We start from the raw sequence: 22,293 nt of genomic DNA, 5'->3' as shown, positions 1-22,293 counted from the left end.
GCTCACTTCCCTATATATATATATATATGCTACTTTTAAAATAAAATAAAAATACTGTTTTTAATTTTTTAAATAATATACAGGAGTAATTAAATATCTAATAAAATGCCTAAAAAATTCCACATAATAAAAAAAACGATTTCGTTATATTGAAAATAATTTCAATGTTATCCCTTTAAAAATTTTCATTACAGGTAGAAATATTCGCTGTTGGGACACTTCGTTGTAAAGAGTCTCTACTGTAATTTGTGGAATGACTTCAAAAAATTTGAGAAAGTTAATTAATTTTTATTTAGTCAGTTCATTTAGTTAATTTTATTTAGTTACCAACGTCTGAAAAATTCCATGTAATGAAAAAACTATTTCGTTATATTGAGAATAATTTGAGTGTTATCCGTCTTAAAATTGTCATTATAGGTAGAAATTCGCTGTTGGGGCACTTCGTTGTAAAGAGTCTCTACTGTAATGAGTGGAATAATTTGAAAAACCTGAGAAATTTTATTTATTTTCCGGGTGAGGTTTCTGTGATGTTGTTACACATTTTAATTAGAAGACGAAAAGAATGCACAATAGATAAGTTCGTTCTAAAAGAAGGGGGGAAATTATTGTGATGAATAAAATCATAGGCTGAGGCGAAACAAGGTTCTATGGAGGTCAATAAGTAAGCTTTCTGAGAGATAGCCTGCAGCTAATTTATACATCCGTGTTCCATTTTCATAAATAGTCGCCAACAGACTACTGAATGTGTCTCACTTTAAAATATTCTATTTCAAAATAAAATATATATATATATATATTGCGAAGCTCTTTTTTTCATATTTTTTAGACACTCATTACCTTTAATTTTACCCCTTTAATTGTTTCTAAAGATCTTGTATAATTAGTAATCTATGTTCATTTATAGTATATTAAAATTAATTAGACACTTTTCGAATAATATTAAGTTAATTTGATTGAATTTCATTTTAAAAATAGAAACAATAAATAAAATTTTAACTTTAATAAGATAATTTTCTTAGAAAATAACAAAACATTGATTTTTTTTATTTATTAAATTTATTTAATATAATTTTTTAGATTTTAAGTGTCATTTATTCTATTTCGTGTAGAATAAAAAATTCACGGAAAAAGAAGCAAACAAAAAAAAAAGAAAGAAAAAAGAAAAAAAAATGATTTTAACATTTTTATAGAGGCCCCGAATTCAATGTAATTTTAAACGGAATGTAACGAACAATTATTTCAAAAATTAGTTAAGATGCAAGAACATATTTTAAGTTTACCGAGAGCCGAGATGGCTCAGGAGATAGAGCGTTCGCCTTCCAATGAGATGGACCGGGTTTGAATCCCTGCGATGGCTGGTCGATGCGAAATGCGCATCCGACTTGCATCGAACACAGTGCTTACGGGAAATATCCTCAGTGGTAGACGGATCATGCATCCCTTTGCCGTCATGCTGTACGTGGGAGGTTCTCGTGGTCTTCCTCTCCATGTAACACAAATGCGGGTTAGTTCCCTCAAAAAGTCCTCCACGAAGGCAAATTTCTCCTAATACTTGATAAAGGAGTTCCCTTGTCTTTTGGATTGGGTTAAAAATGACAAGGCTGCGGAGTTGAACATTAGAAGTCGTAAGTCCAAAAATTGGGTCTGCTGTTCAACGACAGTTATAAGATATAAAGTAAAATATTAAATATATAAAACAACAAGAAGAGGCGACATCAGCCCTACCCTACAAAAAAATCGCGAAACATTGCAGCATAAAAGCGCCAAAATAATGTGAAACAAAAAACGATTACGAACTTTTTTAAGTAAAAACTCTTTAATTTTAGTAAAGTATGTTCTTTAAATGTTTTTAAGTAAGCCTATAAATTTTGTATTTGTTAAATATATTAAACTCATACCTACTTTTTTCTTTTTTTTTATACCATTCGCTTTAACCGAGTTTTTCCGTTATCCGAGTTAGTCGTGGACCACATTAATTCGGATAATCGAGACTCTGCTGTAATTTCATATCAAGTTTTCCCGCGCATCAAAGGAGAAAGTTCTTCTTATTCGGTGAACTCGATCGCTGGAAGAAAAATCGTCTGCTGGCAACCCTGAAAAGAATTGCGGGCAAACGATTTCATTCAAACATTCTTTTCATAAGAGGAATCGCATTTGAATGCGGCGGCGATGTTTGAAAATCGTCTTGCGGATATCGCTTGTTGCGGAAGTCATCATCGGATAGACTAGTGGAAATAAGTGTAAAGATGATGCACATGAGGAGTTGTAGTGGATTTACGGATTTAAAATCCGGGAGTATCATCGTTTGTCACTATGCCATGGTAAGTTATAATTTATTATCAGGCTTAAGAACAAACAAACTGGATCAATGTATTTTATAGTCTCGATTAAGTACGGACAAGAGTAACATTCTTGCATTTATACCCTATGTATTTATTTACATTTGAAAAATATTTAATTGTTAATTGAAAATTATTAAAAGGACGTATATTACGTATATTAAGTAAATTTAAACTTTTAAAATTGATCAAAGAATTGTAAAATTTTAAATGAAAAGAAAAACTTAACAGTAAAGAAAATGGGATATAGTATTTAAAAGATGGTAATATTTTTATCAAAAAAGAAATTTCAAATTGATAATATTGTAAACCATTTAAAACATATGAAATTGTTATGGGAACACGGAGGACTTTGTGACCCGACAGAGCACCAGTAACAACACCGGGAATTTTTCGGCAGACTGGGTTCGAACTCCTAGTCACGAACGTGAGGCCAGCCAACCAGGCTCTCCCGGGCACCATGTTAACTTCGAAATAAACTTTATCATAATAATCTAAATAAACTTTAAATAAATATAGGAATCTCAGTGAAACCTATAATGAAGTATAAACATCTTGCAGCTTTGAAATAATATAAAATAGTGTTTTTTAGACGAGAATAAATATTTAATATTAACCATCGTTCTATTGACACATGGTTATGATTGTATTGCATCACAAAATATTCTTGCAATGTCGGTTTGCTAGAATGAACCATAAATAAGCATTTTCTAGCACCAGCAAAATTTGCAACTGATTTAAGAAAAAAGGAGGAAAAAAACGAAACGAATTGTTTAGGCAGTTTGGCCACATTATCTAATGGCATATTTCATCATTTTAAAAGTCTTGTTTAACTGATCAAACGATTCTCTTGGGAATTTTGTACTTTAAAATGAGATAAGTTAAATCAGTGTGAATATTTAGCAAACAAAATAATAAAAAAAGAATTTTTTTCATGGAGTTATTTTTGAATAAACTACTTTTATGAAGGTGTGCAAAATGTTCTTGGGAATCATTTCAGTAATTCCAGAAGTATGTCAAAATACGCAGAAAGTGAAATTAACGTTAAGGAATCCCAACTAATCTGCCTAATATTATTGGTACCATATTTTCCAGATCGCTAATGCTCACTTCCCCCCCCCCCTATCAGGAATCCGTTGATTAAAAGATGCGTTAATTCAGAGAAAGTGCATTTTTGTGTTTTATGTCATAACTTAAAATAGAGTCCTCACAATTTTTATATTTAAACTATACCAAATTTTAAGTTATTTTATAGCCGTTGTTAAACAGCCGATCCAATTTTTGGTTTACGACTACAAACGTTTAACTCAGTAGCCTTGTAATTTTGAACCCAACACAGAAGACAAAGGAACTCCTGGATCAGGTATAGGGAGAAATGTGCCTTCGTGGAGTACTTTTTGATGGAACTAATCCACATTTGCGTTACGTGGAGAGGAAGACCATGATAATCTCCCACGGTTAGCCAAACGGCAAGGGGACTCTAACCCATGATCCATGTACCACTGAGGATATTTCACGTCANCGATATTGCACAAATTCATGAAAGCGGACCCTGGTTGAAAGAATGTGAGTAGTTTTTTCACAATTTCACGAAAAACGGACCCTTCACAAAATGTCTGGACAGACCCCTGCTGAGATTCGAACCCGGTTCACCTCATTGGAAGGCGAACGCTCTATCCCCATCGCTGCTCAAATTTTAAGTCATGTCTTCAATCCATTAAGATTAGTCGAACAAGAAAATTCGATCATTTGATAAAATTTTATTCCGAATGTTCACTTTCTGATTTCGCGTGTTGTACTGTGCGCGAAAGAAAAAAAAGATATCACCCGGAATAACTTTCGTTCTCATGATCGAATTTTTACGTACTAAGCGTCAATCTCTTAATGGTAACCTGAAATATGGTAGTTATTTACAGCTAACTATCAATTAAGTTACGAAATAGGAAACAAAAAACGTACTTTTTCTGAATAAACATATAAATGTATATTTTTGAAATATTTGGATTCTTCATCTTCAAAATGTAGGGTGTAGCAGCAGCACCCCATAATGCTAAATTTACTTTTTGCGTTTTTAGTCGTATTTTTAAGACTAATTCATAAAGTAAAAGGGAAAAAAAACACTCACTTATAAAACCTATTTACCCAAAGATAATTTCACGCAAAAAAAAGTAATTTTTACTAGTTATTAATCATTATTTAATTTAATTATGGATGGAAAAATGTTTAATTATGAGGTATCATTTTTTAATAATCCTCATATGTTTCGATTGTTTCAACTGTTTTAATTTAGTAGAAGCTGAGAAAAATTAAAATTAATTATTAAAAAATTAATTTGGCTCACAATGAAGAAATATAAAAAAAATGAGGTGATTAATATTTAAATGCGTTTAATATTAATATAAAATTTACGAGGAACAAGTAACATTTACTAATTTCTTCAATTATAATTTGAAAAAAAAGTATCGTGAATTATACAAAACCTTGTGAATGTGCATTGCGATCTCTTACCAGATATTTTACAATTTTTACGGGATCTTTTCCGTGACTTGCCCTACAACTCTGTATAGAATTAAAATAAAGCAAATTTGGTTTTAGTATAAAATCTTCATATTTAAATAAGTTAAAAACAACTTAAGTTCAATTTTTCAAGCACTGAAATCTTATAATTATAATTATAAATAATTTATAAATCGATTCAAATGTTATTTTTAAAGGAGGTAAAAACGAAGGCAATCTTTGCTTTTTTGGCAGAAATTAACTAAAAATAAATCCGTTGCCTAGAAACTTCAAGATATTTTTCTATTAACCATAATAAAAAAAAGTCCTTTCCTCCACTAGCGAATTCAGTTTTTATTTCATTCTTTTTTATTCTCTCAGCTTGGTTGCTTAGCAACGGAGTATTTCTCTCTAGTCGATTACGCAGTTTGATTATAGTAGTATTAAATTTCTCATTCTTCTATGGCAATAGTTCTTTTCCCCTTTCTTTTTTTTTCTTTGGCCGATGCCAAACATATATTACTTTATGAATCTACATTTTTTTATCCAATTTTCCCGAACTTTTGTCTGCTCCCCCCCCCTATTCCCCTATTCTGAGGTTTAGGAATACAAATACGCAAAAAATATGCATGTTTCTTTTGAGAATCTATGTTTGTTTGCGTTTTTGTGTCGATTTCGTAACTTAATTAATACTTAGCACTAATTAGCATATTTGAAGTCACTCCCAGAAACCATTAAGATTGACATTCAGACGCGAAAATCCGATCATTAGAGCGAAAGTTATTCAGGGTGAAAATTATGAAAATGATATGAAATTATTTATATTTAAAAAGAGAGAGAGAGAGAACTCGTTAAAATTTTCAAAATGGCTTAAAATTATTCATATGTAAGAAAAGTTGAATTGTCAAAAAATTGGAATTTATGAAATTGACAAAAATTTCCTTTTCAGATAAAAATCAGGAAATATTTTTCAATTTCTTTTTATGCAATATCGTCTCTACCTTTCAAACATTGAAAAGAATAGATCATAGACTCATTCATTATTTAATAATAAATGCGTCTAAGAAGCTGTGCCTTTTCTACTTATTAACAGTTTGCGCCATTTTCGAAGGAATTCGTGCTGGAAGTCGAGCACTTTAAGGTAAAACAGTTTAACGAGGACCGACACCGTGCCCCTTCGGTCCCTGCGCAGGCTGATCAGTGGCGCCATCTATGGCCAAGAATTCGATTTCTGTCACAACCTTACATCACACCCGTTTATAGAGCCGTGGTGGCTCAGGGGATAGAGCGTTCGCCTTCCAATGAGGTGAACCGGGTTCGCAATGGCTGGTCGATACGAATCCCGTACCCGGCTTGCACCGACCACAGTGCTGACGTAAAAATATCCTCAGTGGTAGACGGATGATGGGTTAGAGTCCCTTTGCCATCAGGAAAACCGAGGGAGGTTCTCGTGGTCTTCCTCTCCATGCAATGCAAATGTTCATCAAAAAGTCCCGAAAATTGAAATAGTAAATAAAAGAGGTGAATTTTATTTCTATTTTAAATATGTTTATAACGACAATTTGAATCTTGACAATTGCAACGACTGTGCGTTGTCAGATAGTTTACTTTATATTTTGATTTAAAATATGTATCTAGAGTTTGCCTACTTATTGTTAAATCAACTGAGAATTTTTACAAGGAAAAAAAGAGAGAATGAAAATACAATTGCGTCATTGAACCGTGAATTTAACACGTAAATTGTGAGAAAAGGAACTTGTGGTAGAGACTAGATATTTCTGTAACAAAAGGGTAAAGAAGATACATATAAAATAACAAAATAATTTTTTTGTGTAATCAGGCGGATAACTTGGTCGATGGTCTCTCACACATGTTTGCCTTTTTAATCATAAAGTCTTCAGATTGTAAGAGGGAACTAAGGTGAAATGATGTTCATTTTTCAGGTTTTGCATTGATGCACAGTGACAGTTATGATTAAAAATATGACAGTTATGATTAAAAATATTTTAAATTCAGAATCTTTTTCGTATAATATTACAGTCGGACACTTTTATTTAACGAACTTTATTTAACGAACATATTGGAAATTTCTTCGTAAAATAAACTTCCAAATAGCGAAGTGAACTTTATATTTAACGAACTTTTCCTTGAGATCTACTTTCCCTATATCACAAAATATTTCGGAACATTTCAAACTTGTTAATGCATTTAATATGGGAAATGACCTTGAATTGATTTTCGAAGACATTTAACTTATAGAGAAAGCAGTAAAATCCCTTGCTTTTTTGTTAGCATTTCAAAATAAAAACTCAGACAAAATGAACGGATTTCATCAGTAGTTATTAAACATAAGAAAGCATGTGGTTAATGTATGTTTAAAATTACTTTTATGATAAAAGCAGCTATAATTTATCTTGCTTTAATTGAAAATGTATGTTTTGCTCTATACTTGCTTTCCATGCAGATTTCTTTCGTGAATAAGATTTGTAAAATAAATAGAAGATACTAGTATACAAGATGAAGGTGTCTCAATTGCTATTTTAGTCCCGCAGTGGACTGATCGTTAAGACACAGTTCCCAGCAGATCACCGAAGTCAAGCATCACTGGCTACGGTCAGTGTGCGGGTGGGTGACCACTTGGATCAGCCTGCGTAGGGACCGAGGGTGTGCGGTATGGGTCCTCGTTAAACTGTTCTACCGTAAAGTGCTCGACTTCGCGCGCAGGTCGTCGGGCTACCGAAGCGGGGGTGCCATCCCCTCTGCAGAGGATCAATATTGCGATGGCATGTCTTCGGATCATCCTCAGGGATGTTTCCCAGACCGTCGCCAATAGCCCATTGTGCAGCTCTAGTGCAACGTAAATGAACAACAACAACAATTGCTATTTTAATTATGTGCAGGGTTTATGAGTTTAAAACCTGTTTTGGTGTTGTTTAAGTATTTCAAAAAGAGCTTTTCTATTTAACGAATTATCCATATCACGAACTTATTATCGGAATGAAGCGATTTCGTTAAATAGAGATTCGACTCTACTTACTTAAGAAGCAGACAAAAGTGCTTTCCTTAAATAAAAAAAAATAAAATAAATAAAAAAAAGAAGCAATTGCTATAATAGCGAGAGATCAGTAATTTTTGGCTTGATTTAAGTATGCAGTTTTTGTAATTTTGATATAAGCATTTATAAGTTCGATCGAACTTTTACAGTACATAATTTTATTGATAATTTTATTAACCTCATTGGAGATTACACCGACTTTTGTGATATAATAAGGTTAACTGTATAAGGAAACTTCGCGAATGCTTTTTAACAGACATCAAATAAGGCATTCATGTTGTCAATCATCATGACACACTGTTTGTACGAAATGAAATAGAATAATTTCAAGAGGTCACATTTTAAACTCGTTATTATTCTCGATGTCTTTAAATGTTAAGACGTGACGATGAGTGTTTTCTTTCTTGCATTTGATAACAAAATCACTTCTAGCTGGCCAGAGTAATGAGAACGAGTTTTTATTCAGCGAGGTCAACATTTCAAGAGCATTCCCCCCCCCCCTCGTTTACATTTTTTTTTATTTACTAACGGCAGGTACTTGAACTACTCTCTTCGGAGGATGCCGGAACTGTTGCTCATTTATCGCTACCTGATGAACCTATAACACGGAGGTGAGCAATACTACCCACGTGACATTGTCACAGATAGGGGTCCCGCAGTGGGCTGATATTTTAAACACGGTGTTCATTAGAACACTGAAGTCAGGCATCACTTGACTGCGGTCAGTGTGCGGGTGGGTGAACAGTTTGATCAGCCGGCAGAGAGACCGAGGGCGTGTGGCATCGGTCTTCGTTTAACTCAGGGGTTTCCAACTTACATGAGGCCGGGGGCCACAGTTAAAAACACAATTCAAATGGCGGCCCGCAACTTAATCAAAATTTTATGTAGGATTCTTTTATGTTTGAAGGCACATTAAATATTACTGTCAGATTTTTATCAAGTTGTACAAAACAAAAGTATTGATTTACAAATTAAAATTAGAAGTATATTTTAAAAATATATTATTGCATATTAAAAAATTCGGGCCACAATAACTTTAATGTGCATCCATGTATTAAACAATTAATGTGCAACACATATCTAACTGTTAAGGTATAAAATTTTAAAAAGGTTGGTATTAAAACTTACACAGTAGCCCACAAAATGTTCAATGACAAAATTGAGGTTTGTCTGCTGCAACCACCAGAGAATAGATATTTACATTTTAAATTTTCAAATGTGTGTGTAAATATTTTCGTCCAAAATGAGTAGTTTCAAAAAGTTAAATCGGAGAATTTCTTCGAGAAAATTTCTGATACACACATGCTAAATTATATTCACAAAATACAAAAAAAATGAAATAAAAAAGAGCATCATACACGATTATTTTTTTATTTGAATAAATATTTTATTGGTTGCAAAACCTGAGAAATAATCTTTTTTTGCACCGTTGGTATGATAAATTTCTCAGAAACGAAGAAATTAGGTTTTTGTTAACGTGAAAAATATTTTAAACCCACATAGATTTTTTACTTTTTACGAAAATTGTCCACAAAAAAGGACAACTAATATATTTTAGTTCACGGGCCACAAAAAAGGCTTCGCGGGCCGGGTGTGGCCCCCGGGCCGCCAGTTGGAAACCACTGGTTTAACTGTTCTACCGTAGAGTGCTAGACTTCGCGTGCAGGTCGTCGGGCTATCGAAGAGGGGGTGCCATTCCCTCCGCAAGGGATCAAAAATTGTGATCTTGACTTAAATAAAATATCAAGTGAAATTAACAAATCTGTATAGGGCCGATATTGGATAAATAAGGGAAGTAAAATACTGGGGTAATTTAACAATTATATGGCCTACATTGATTAACGGCTATAAAATATCGGGTCAGTTGGGCAATGTCAAATGGGGTCTATATCGGCTGAATAACGGTTAAAAATATTGGATGAATCGGACTATTCTATATAGAGCCCACATTGACTATATAACGGCTTCAAAATATTGGGTGAATCGTGCAATTTTATCTAGGGTTTATATTGCCTGAGTAACGGCTATAAAATATCGGGTGAACTTAATAAATCTGTATAGGGCCGATATTGGGTAAATAAGGGAAATAAAATATCTGGTGAATTTGATAATTTTCTATAGGGTAAGCATGAGTGTTTTATATAGGGTAAACATCGGTATACATGAGGATTTTGTTAAAATAACTCTTGGTGTCTTTCACACTGAATCTGATTTTTATTGACTTCCATTAGTTTAAAAATATTTTGAACTGAAACAGCTAACATTTTTTTTAATTTATGGAAGTTAATAAATTTGGCGCAACTGGTTGCTGAAACCCCGAGTTATTTTGTCAAAAATTATTTGAATTACGTGAATTTTTTTAACTGAGCTATGTGTATTTAAAATCAGCTAACTTCATGGATTTGCCCCACTGTAAGGCTTGAATGAATTATGCTAATGTTTCTGGAAACATTTCGTGAGAATGAATTGGTTGCACAGAAATTCAAATTTCGGTTTTTAGAAATAAAGAAACTGGTAAAAGTAAATGTCTTAAAAATCCAAAAAACTACGAAAATCGAAAATATTAATATCTTGCGCCGGGTTCGAATCCCAACGTTGTCTGGTCGATAAGAATTCTGCTTCCGGCTTTCACCGACCACAGTGCTGACGTAAAAATATCCCCAGATGTAGACGGATCATGATTTAGAGTCCCCTTGCAATCTGGCAAACCGCGGGAGGTTTTCGTGGTTTTACCTTTCCCTGTAACGCAAATGCGGTTTAGTTCCGTCAAAAAGTCCTTTACGAAGGTAAATTTCCCCCAATACTTGATCCGGGAGTTCCCTCGTCTTCAGGATTGGGTTCAAAATTACAAGGCTACGGAGTTGAGCACTGGTAGCCGTAAACTCAAAATTTGGGTCTGCTGTTTAACGACGGTTTAAAATAAAATGGAATAAAAAATTTAACTTTTGGCTATTAGTTCGAGAATTATTGACAGTTGAAATTGTGAACTCCTCTGCAGTTTGTATAAATGAAATTACAGAGTTGAAATTTGACGAGCTAAAAGAACTCTTTTCACTTAAAAAATTAATGGGAGTTTTTTTTCCTTCTTTTTTTTTCTTGTTTGGAAGTTATAGTAATTTTGTGAGTTTTGTGTAATTTTGTGAGAAAAGTTTATATTGCTCTAGATCTTCTTTTTATAAGCTCGTGCTTCACTTTATGTCAAAAGTAATTGAATAAATCAATAAAAAATGAATATAATCAAAATGAGAATGAGAATTTAGATGTTGACAAATACAAATCTTAGCATTTATATATAATAGACTCAAGAAAGATATAAATTCACTCTAATTTGAAGCGTAATAGGATATAAAGTTATCGTTAGATATTGTAAACAATTCAAACTATTTCTCACTTATTACTTTTTATTATATCGCATATTTTATATTAATTTTAAATATTTTTTTGTAGTTTTTTATCTTTTAAATCTAAGTATCACTTCAATCTGTTAAAGTTAAAAATTATTCTTACATGATATAATAATATCTATTTATTTAATAAACAAAATTATTATGATTATTTTAATCGAATTTTAAGGGGAGAAAATTGTGCTTATATGAAATTATATTAACTATATATTTTATAAACAAATATATTATAATTATTTTTAATCGAATTTTAAGGGGAGAAAAATGAGAATCAACCGATAAAGTATTGTAAAAAAAAAACTGATATCTCGAGCAATAATTCTCATAAAGATGAAGTTTTAAAACAGTTACATTTATAATGATGGCAACGAAAGTGGTTCTTTTGAAATAGAAACTCAGCGACGTGAATCGAGGAAAGTTACATTTTTCTCCAGTAAACGCCATTGTTTTTCCAACATTCATTTCATTATGTAACTCAAACCAAACAATACTTTTTGAGGGAAACAAATTAAGAAACATAAAATTAGCTGTTGTGTTATCTCATAAAAACCGACTTTTTTCTCTCAAATTATCATACAATTTGAATCGTTGATTTCTCAAGATTTGATCTCAATTATTGTGCTTTTCTTTATTTTTACAAGAAATGAAGTTTGAAGTTGAAGAGCTCAGAGTTACACATGCTGTCACACTTTTCGATATTTTTGACCTAGCTCCCCCCCCCCTTCTTTTTCACAATGTGTCACACTTTACTATGTGTCCCCTTGTCCCTTGTTAAGCTATGTTATGCTGACAGTTCAGTTAAAAAACACCAGTTACAAATCATAATTCATATTTTATTTTAATTATATTTTATTTTAATCATAATTTATTTAAATCATATTTTATTTAAATCATATTTATTTAAATCATATTTTATTTAAATCATATTTTATTTAAATCATATTTAAATCATATATTAAATCATATTGAAATCATATACTAAATCATAAATATTAAATCATATTTAAATCCTATTTTGTTTAAATCAAATTTTATTTAAATAATATTTTATTTAAATCATATTTTATTTAAATCATAATTCAAATTTTATTTTAAATGATAGATGTGAAAATGTGCACAGCAATAATAATGATTGGAGGCGTACTTATTCCGATGAAAAGATGAAAAACAATAAGAAATATTAAGGGACCATTCAAACATTACTTAAGCAGCTAAAAGAGATGTCTGCAACTAAATTTATTAAACTAAAGCAACTAAATTACGTAAACGACAAAAAAATTTATTACAAAATTTCAAAATTCAAAATTTCAAAAATGAATTTCAAAATTTTTAAAAATTTTATTTGTTTATTTTTTTGCTGACAAAGGGGAGAAGAGGTATAAGCAAAGTTTACTTCAGATATTAAACATCCCTTAGTTTCACTTCCTTAAAAGGCAAACTATGAAAAATAAATAAAATAAACAAATTACACGTGGAAAAATTTCAAATGGAGAATATAAGTTAAACTTTACAAAAGAAAAAAAAGAAAATTTAAGGATTTGAGTGTTTTTTTCCAATAATGCGACGTAAAATTTCTGTTCTTAAACAAACATAAAATTGCAAAAATCAGAAATAGTTATAATCCTAATGATGAAATTATACTATTTAGATTACTTTTCAATATTATCGGCCATAAATTACAAGAAGTAATATAAAAATTCTGAAAGCCAAATTCAGCTCCCTTGAATTTTTTAATCGGCGTAAAATAACATTTCGGGAATGATTACCCATAAAATAAACAATACGAGAAATTGAAAGCGCTCGTTTTTGAACACATAGGAGTGCTTTCTTTTAACAAAAACATTTTTAATCACCATTTTTAAACTTTAGTTCCCCTTCACATCATCAAAAATTATGTTATTTTTAATGTTAAACTTAAGTTTATAAAGTTTATGTTATATTTATGTTATTTCGAACTGTGAGGGTTCAGCGGATCGCCTTCCAATGAGGTGTACCAGGCTCGAATCCCAGTGATGGCTGGTCGATACGAGTTCCGCATCCGGTGCACAATGATGACGTAAAATATCCTCAGTGATAGGCGGATCATGGGTTAGAGTCCCCCGCCATCTGGCTAACCGTGGGAGGTTTTCGTGGTTTTCCTTTCCATGTAACGCAACTGAGGTTAGTTCCATAAAAAAGTCCTTCACGAAGACGCAATTTCTTCCAATACTTGATTCAGGAGTTCCCTTGTCTTCTGGATTGGGTTCAATTCAAAATGACAAGGCTGCGGAGTTGAACATTAGTAGTCGTGAACCCAAAAATTGGGTCGGCTGTTCAACTACGGTTTTAAAATAAAGTACCTTATTTCAACAAAATTGGTTACATTGTCCTTTCGCGATAGAAGGTTAAGAAAATTTTCCTTCCGGAAAGTATCGATCGATTTTTATTAAATTTGTCATTTTATGATTTCAAAATTAGTTAAAATTATATAAAGAATAATTAAAAATGCTCAAACTTTCAACATTTTTCGTGACCAACTAATTGAAATCATATTTTTTTATCTCGATTGCAGGCTATACATAAAACACATACTTTGAGAGTCGAGGTATTCAACTTAATTTTATTATTTCAAAAATACAACTACTAAGAATTTAATATGTCGTCAGATGAAATTTTAATGCTATTTTTCAATTCCTACTATTAGTGTCACTCTCTCCCTATACATTGTTCAAATTTTCAATCGTTAAATAAAATACTTCTTATTCAAGTTCAAATACATTTTTGTTATACCATTTTTGTTATTATAGTAATGAATGACACTTGATATTAATCAGTTTTTTTTTCAAATATTAATTTATTCATTAAATTTAATTAATTAGTTTTACTATTATATGCGCCGGGATAGCCTGGTCGGTAGGGAGCTGGGCCCTTGTCCGAGAGTTCGCGGGTTCGAAGACTCCCCGTGTAGTAAAATGGTGACTGATGCACGTTGAATCTGTCAAGTCGCAAAGTCCTCCATGTTCCCATAACAAATCAAAACCTCTGGGGGTACTGGATTGGAGATCGATCGTTCTCTGATTCATGTCAAAATTACGATCTGTGGATGAATGAATGGATGTATGAATGGGTCCACCCTATAAACGGGTGCGATGAATGGGTGTGACAGAAGTCGAATTCTTGGACATAGATGGCGCCACTGGAAAACAGGAACAATCGTCCCCCTTTGACTAAACAGACATACGAAAACAGTAAACAACAACAATATTATATGCGAGAAAAAATGTTAGTTATTTAATAAAAAGTAACTAAAATAAATTTTTCTCTGTTGTCCTAAGTAGGAATTGACTTTAAATTTTTTAATTACTTTTATTACTTGTTGCAATAATTCGAGGTTGCAATTTGCTTAGCCAAATTTACGTTATTTGCGTTTCATGCTAATTATGAAAACGCTAACATGAAGTATTGCGTTTGTGATATATATTTTTTTTATATTAAAAACGCGGTTTTGTTTGGGCCCATGACGTTTCCCCAAATTTAGAATTATTCATTCATTTTAATGATTTTTTTTTTTACCTAGGTGGAAAATCTCACCAATTTTTTTTTTTTTTTAATGGAAAAAAAGCATTTTTCAGTCCCAAATAATTCTTGCTCGTACCGCTAAACAGTTGATGGCTGCAGATAAATAAGTGTTGAATCACTAGTTTTTTGCCCACATATTTGTGCTCATTAAAAGTCATTAAGGCTCAAAAGTGTGTCTTTGTTATTTTCTTCAAGTAATTTGTTGATTGTATTTGATTCTTTAAATGAACAAACAATATAAACAAAAAAAAAATTTCTAAGTCAATTCTTACTTAAAAGTCAACAAAGAAACTTTTTATTATAGTTACTTTTTATTAAATAATTAAAAACTTTTATCTCATATAAAACTGAAATTAATTAATCAAATATAATGAATGAATTAATATTTGAAAAAAACTGTATTAACATCAAGTGTTATGGACTACAAGTTCAAAAAAATGTATTTGAAATTGAGTGGATGAATTTAACGCATTTTATTTAACGATTGAAAATGTGAACAAGATATAGGGAGTGTATGAATTGAATAAATGACATTATTTTAATATCTTTATCTAACATTTCAAACAGTTTGATTCTTTGTATGGATGATTTATTTTTTCCAAACTAATGTGTTGATTATAGATAGCGAAAAATAACTAATATAATATAATATTTACTTAAGCATAGATCAACGTTTTCCAGCAAAAATTTTATTTTTACATAACGAGTAGGTAACAGGCAGATGCACTTTAAGTTGACAAACTGCATGTTCATAAAAAGATGAATAAAATTTTATATTCTGTTGCAGGGCCTCTCCTTCATGGCATTGATCCTACTGACATGTCGACTTCACGAAGTAGACCGGGAAGTAGGCTACCTACAGGCTGTCATCAACGACTGGTTTCCCCATCCTGACACAACAACACCTGCTCAGCAAGCCACCCCCGCAAACAGATATTTAAATTTACTCCAAGAAGAACTCATCCAATTCTATTTACGTAAGAATACATTTCCGTGTAGAACAAAAATTTTCCTCTAAATTAATTGGCCAAATTATTCGACCCACTATACGATTCTAACATAAAATCTTAATTATCAGGTGATACACTATACAGCTTTATTGTTTTTACGCGACTGAAACCGGTTTGCACTTGTTTACGTTCGTGTAACAGTTGGTTAGCATTGTAATGCAATACGCTAAAAACAAATACAAATAGGAAGTATGTAAAAAAAATCTCATGAANTTTGATGTAAAATCTTTATTATCAGGTGATACTTTAAGCTTTATTGTTTTGACGCGACTGAAACTAGTTTGCACTTGTTTACGTTCGTGTTTCAGTGGGTTATTTTAGGCGATATATCACATAAATTCGACGATTGGATAAATTAGACGATATATTATATAAATATAGAATATTTATTATATCAAATATTATATAAGTATATTATAATAAACGGACCAAATTATTAAGACGCACTATAAGATTTTATGTAAAATCTTTATTATCAGGTGATACTTTAAGCTTTATTGTTTTGACGCGACTGAAACTAGTTTGCACTTGTTTACGTTCGTGTTTCCGTAGTTTATTTAAGCGATATATCACATAAATTCGACGATTGGATAAATTAGACGATATATTATATAAATATAGAATATTTATTATATCAAATATTATATAAGTATATTATAATAAACAGACCAAATTATTAAGACGCACTATAAGATTTTATGTAAATTCTTTATTATCAGGTGATACTTTAAGCTTTATTGTTTTGACACGACTGAAACTAGTTTGCACTTGTTTACGTTCGTGTTTCCGTAGGTTATTTTAGGCGATATATCACATGAATTTGACGATTGGATAAATTAGACGATATATTATATAAATATAGAATATTTATTATATCAGGTATTACATTAGTATATTATTAATAATTCAAACAAATCATTAGACGTATTGTAGTGTTCTAATAATTGCATGTTTTGTACGAGTTTGTATGCAATACTTTTATATTTAAACATACATGTAATGGGTTTTCATTCAGGCGATTTTTTACACACTTCCTATTTGTATTTATTTTTAACGTATTGCATGACAATGTTAACCCTAATAGACGAATGTGTCCAAACAGTCTCGTTAAAACAATAAAGCTGTATTTATAGTATCATCTGTTAAGTAAGATTTTGCATAGAATCTTAAAGTGCTTCTAATAATTTAGCTAGGAACTGTATTTCTCGATTTTAAAATTTAATTAAGTGAATGAGAAATGTAATTCCACCATTCTTTGTTCTCTTCGCTTTAATGAGGTATTAAATAATTTATAATTCAACTCGAATAATCGAAAGTATCAAATTTCATTACGTAAAAATTTTTAAAAGTAGTAGCTATTTTTAAACATTATGTGGGCCTATTTGTGTATCAACAACATTAATAAATAAAAAATACAAAAAGAAAGAATTACTTACCACTCCAATCATCTATGTATATATGTTACGGTAAATGTGATTGATCTGGTGATTATATATAATAACCGGTTAATATGCATAATCAGCAATAAATTTGATAAATTTATTGTTGACTAGCCTCCTAAAGGTCTGGTTTCTTAGGACAAGCGCCTTATCTGGGCGTCGGCNGCATTAGCATACATTTATAAGAGTGGAGAAAAGTATATGCATTTTTGAATAGTTTTTTTAATATGGCTCTTTGAAGACGAAAAAGCATAGATTTTCTGACAAATGACTGATAACTAAAACACTAATCCAAATTTTTGAAAAAGGAAAAAAATACTTCTTCATTATGTCAAAACACAATTATGTGCCGAGTTTCGTGCCTGGGCGAGGCTTCTGGGGCGATATATTGTGATTACAGACACACACTGCCGCGTTTATTATTATGTATAGATTATGCAAATTCGAAAATTTATCAAATTAAATGATTTGTTTTCTGTTTGTTTGTATGTATGTATGTATGCCTGTTTGTTTGTATAACCCCGTATCCAAAGTTTGCACCAACCCTCTCTAGAAACACTAATTGCCAACAGAAAATTCCCAGCCTTGATATCCCACCTAAGATAATGATTAAGTGAAAAAATGAAAACACTTAAATTCAATGTAAATAAAAAATAATAACATTTAAATACCAATGTTTTCGTAGGGACAACGACATCTGCTTAAATTGTTTCAACGATATTTCGAAATACCCAACAAAGGAAATTAAGGGGTCTTTTGACCTGTTTAACTGCTTAAATTATCGGTGTAATATTTCTCTCACATGGCGGCAATCTTCCATATTTTAAGAATCATGAAACAAAACTCCTCAAAAAAAAAAAGGAATATATGGTTATTTAGAGAAAGTCTGCTTCTTTGCTCATTTCGCGAACTTAAATATCCTCTGCACCAATTAATTTGGTTAGTCCTTCAAACTATTAAGATTGAGTACTAGTACGGAAAATGAGATCAAAAGTTATAATTTTTTTTTTTTGCGCAATAGAAATAACTTACATAACTATTTTATATTACTTATATATTTATGGAAAATTAGATCAAAAGTTATCAAAATGTCCTCTTTTTTTCTTCTTTTTTTGCGCATTATAACAATAGAAATAACTTATATAACTATTTAATATAACTTCTATATTTATGAAAAATTTTACAAAAGTTATCCAGTTGTCCTCATTTTTTTCTTTTTTTGCGCACTATAACAATAGAAATAATTTATGTAATTATTTTACATAACTTATACCTTTATGGAAAATTAGAGCAAAAGTTATCAAGGTGTCCTTTTTTTGTGCAATAGAAATAACTCATATGCCTATTTTATATAACTTATGTATTTATTTTTGTCATATATTTTCATTTTGCCCATAGCACTAGAAACACTATTGTTCTTTTAAACTAAAAAGGAACGGGGAAAAAAGAGAAAGGAAAAACATGCGTTACCCGTTTTACGATTAACATATACTTTTCAGACTTTCTAGCTTTTTAAATTCAAAAATTACATTAGAGTAATTTTAGATTTTTTTTAATGTATATTTTTCACTTAGTATAATTTCTTAATAAGAATCTTTAAAAGTATCTATCGATGAAGTTTGCAAAGAAATAAAAAGCTAAATGACGTTTACTAATGGACAGATATAAAAAGGAAACAAAGTGGTCAATTCCCAGGAAGAAATCTATAGATAGTCTCTTTATTATCTATAGACACGAAATATCTAATCACGCCATCGTCCATTCAAAGGAAGTGTTGCTTCAGGCTATTCTTTAATGGGATGGGTTAAATTCCAAAATGGTATATATGGTGATTTCAGTGAACTTCGTTTACTTCCTGGGTTTGCTTTTTCATCAATTCTTGAGGAAAATTTCTTTTTCCATCAGTTGATGAGGATATCTAGAATTAAATGCATTATAAGAGAAGTGGGTTGAATAAAAATTCTAAAAAAAGAGAATTGAAAAGGTGTTATTTGTTATTGAATTCATTCTTTTTTTTTAGAACGCTTTATAAGTTAAATATCAACTGATGGAAAAAATATTTACTTCGAGGGTGTAAAGCAGGGATGGGTAAACTTTTTTGCTCGTGGGCCAAAAATTGAGAAAAAAATTGCTTGGTGAACCAAGTAAAAACTTCAAAATTTAAATATAAAAAAAGCGATATTTAAGTTTTAATTAAAATATTTAGTGAGATGAATGAAATTTCGATTTCATTNGGTTTTTACCGGTATTTACCATGGTTTTTTCCACCTGCGGCAAAATCTTGCCAACCCTGACTGTACTGTTGAATTATATGTATATATATATATATAAGATTAAGCAAACATAGCACTGATTTTCTGGGCATGAAATATTAAGATTTTGGATACTAGCTTTTGGTAATGATTTCTAAAACTCAAACATTGGCATATTTAGAAACAACTGCATCAGATGATTGCTAGATTGTCCTCTCGTTGAAGCTTAAAATGCGCAGTCTGATACATGTGAAGCATAATTCACCTATATTGGATTCCATAAGTTTGCTCCTCGAGAAAGACAAACGCCAATCTACAGCTATTCTATAAAGAACTTCTGCTTTCGACATTTTACCAATTGAAGCTGTCAGTGCTATTTCCATCAATTTATGTCTTGTAGAACAAAAATAGAGAAAGTAAAAAAAGTAATTCTTCAATTAAATTTAATTAATTAATTTTAGTTTTATGACAAAAATTGTAATTATTGAATAAAAAGTAACTAAAATAAAATTTTTCTTTGTGAACCTAAGTAGGGATTGACTTTTAAATTTCTTTTTGTAGATTGCTAATTTTTCGTACAGATCAAAAAGCAGTAAAAAAATAATTTTACACTAATTATGAAACTTGCTGAAGAAAAAATTGAAGTTTGCATTTTTTTCTCTAACCGATTTCTCGAACTAGTTTCTGAAATCGTCGGCCATTTCTGATCTCTAGCTGAGACCCTTATACCACCTGGTAATATTATAATGAAATAATAAGACACGTGAAAAAAAGTTATTAAACTTGATAGTCTAAAAAATCATGATTCGAGAAATCGAAATTTACGATTTGTGAAAGCTATTACCATCTCATCATGTGTGAGTCATACATTCTTTTTGCATCATACATAATACATTCTCTTGTTCACTATCTTGTTTATGAGTGAATTTATCTTTGAAAATATTCTGGCATTATTGTTGAATTACGCAGAAGTATTATTTCTGATCCGTTTCATACTTGCATTAATTAATATGTTTTCGGTCACCATCTTGTTTGCTAGTTTTAAGTTATATTTTTTAGAAAATAATCTCTAATGTGTATTACTGTTGAATTACGCAGATGTAAAATTTGTTTTTTTCATTTCATATATGTGCCAATATAATATGTTTTCGATCACCCTCGTGTTTTTCGAGTATTTAGTTACATTTATTTTTGTATATTCTTAAATATTTCTATTCTTAAATATTCTTTTGTATATTTCTTAATGGAATAATTATTTGATTATCCAATATTAGATAGTCTAAAGATTTAATCAAATGAGCGTTTTGATCTTAAAAAGGAAACACCACATTCTTGCTTGGACACGAAACTTAATTAACATTTCTTTACGTGCAAGCCCCCACACTGCAAAAAACGTTTTGCTGTTCTGGTCTAGGGTTGCATTATTTTATTACGTCGGTTTGGCGATGTATTGGTTGGATTTGTTGGTATTTAATATTTATCGTGATAATTGAGTCACAACTGTTCAATTACGCAAAGTAAAATATTTTTCCATTACGTATGACGCTTTCAACCAATACCAACCAGCATACGCTTTCAGCTGATAACTTGTTTATGAGATTTTGATTATGTTTTTAGTAGCAATAGTAGTACTATATTTACGTCGCACTAGAGCTGCTCAATGGGTTATTTTATTTTATTTTATAGCCGTCATTGAACAGCTAATCCAATTTCAGGTTTACGACTACTAATGTTCAACTTCGTAGCCTCGTCATTTTGAACCAATCCAGAAGACAAGGAAACTCCGGGATCAGTAACCCCAGAGGTATGATTTGTTACGGGAACGTGGAGGGCTTTGTGATACGACAGATTTAACGTGAATCAGTCACCACGGCAGTCTTCGGGGATCTAACCTATGACCTTTTGGATGTGGACCCAGTGCCCTACCAACCAGGCTATCCCGACCCACAATGGGCTATTAGAGAGGATGATCCAAAGCTTTTGATCCTCTGCAGAGCAAGGGGGGGTCTATTCCGTTTTGAGAGCCCGACGACCTGTTGAGCGCGAAATAGAGCATTTTACGGTAGAATGATTTAACGAGGACGGATAAGTCAGCCACTTCAAAGGCCGATCAAAGTGGTCACCCACCCGTTAAATAAATGCAACCCATCATGCTAGATTTCAGTTAACTGTACTGTTGAATTATATGTATATTGTACTGTTACTGTTAACTGTACTGTTGAATTATATTGTACTGTTACTGTTAACTGTACTGTTGAAATATACTGTACTGTTGAAAGTAAAATATTTTTTGAGTAGGAAGGCACTGTTTTAAAAGAATTTTTTTTCTCCAAAAAATGTAGCTGAACTTCGGTCTTCCCGGACAACCCTCGTCCTGAGTGTTGTATTTGTGGGCATCTACATCGGCAGCTGGTGGTGGATGGCGTTTGCAATTAAACAAGTCAGCAGAGGTGTGAGTAGATCCCCTTCTTTATAAAGCAACAACAACTGAGTTGTTTTTACAGCAATTGTTCTTATTGAAATAAAGCTAGAATTCGATTAAGTTTAAACTTTTTTTTAATTACAGGGTAGTGTATCACTGAGAACAGTTTTGCTTCTGGCAGTATTTGCCGCCGTGGATATTGCTGCTAGTACAGGATTTGTATTGCTGAGATTAATAATGGTGAGATACTTCTTCATTTTCATTTAGAAGAAATGGGGGAGCCGTGATGGCTCTGGGGATAGAGCGTTCGCCTACCAA

The 22,293-nt window shown here is 31.4% G+C and overlaps 1 protein-coding gene across 1 annotated transcript in view; it reads left to right on the top strand.

Annotated features, from left to right (window-relative positions):
• The first annotated feature begins 2,123 nt into the window (after window positions 1–2,123).
• LOC107446829 (uncharacterized) overlaps window positions 2,124–22,293 on the top strand; it is a 30,244-nt gene continuing 10,074 nt past the window's right edge. The window contains exons 1-4 of the mRNA XM_016061600.3: window positions 2,124–2,321; window positions 15,640–15,829; window positions 21,896–22,005; window positions 22,120–22,215. Coding sequence (XP_015917086.2) covers window positions 2,247–2,321; window positions 15,640–15,829; window positions 21,896–22,005; window positions 22,120–22,215 — 471 coding nt within the window. The 5' untranslated portion in view covers window positions 2,124–2,246. The remainder of the gene's footprint in view (window positions 2,322–15,639; window positions 15,830–21,895; window positions 22,006–22,119; window positions 22,216–22,293) is intronic.

This window comes from Parasteatoda tepidariorum, chromosome 1 (genome assembly GCF_043381705.1).
Source record: "Parasteatoda tepidariorum isolate YZ-2023 chromosome 1, CAS_Ptep_4.0, whole genome shotgun sequence".
Lineage (NCBI taxonomy): Eukaryota > Metazoa > Arthropoda > Arachnida > Araneae > Theridiidae > Parasteatoda > Parasteatoda tepidariorum.
Note: the sequence above shows the minus strand (reverse complement) of the source record. Positions and strands in the feature narration are given on the sequence as shown.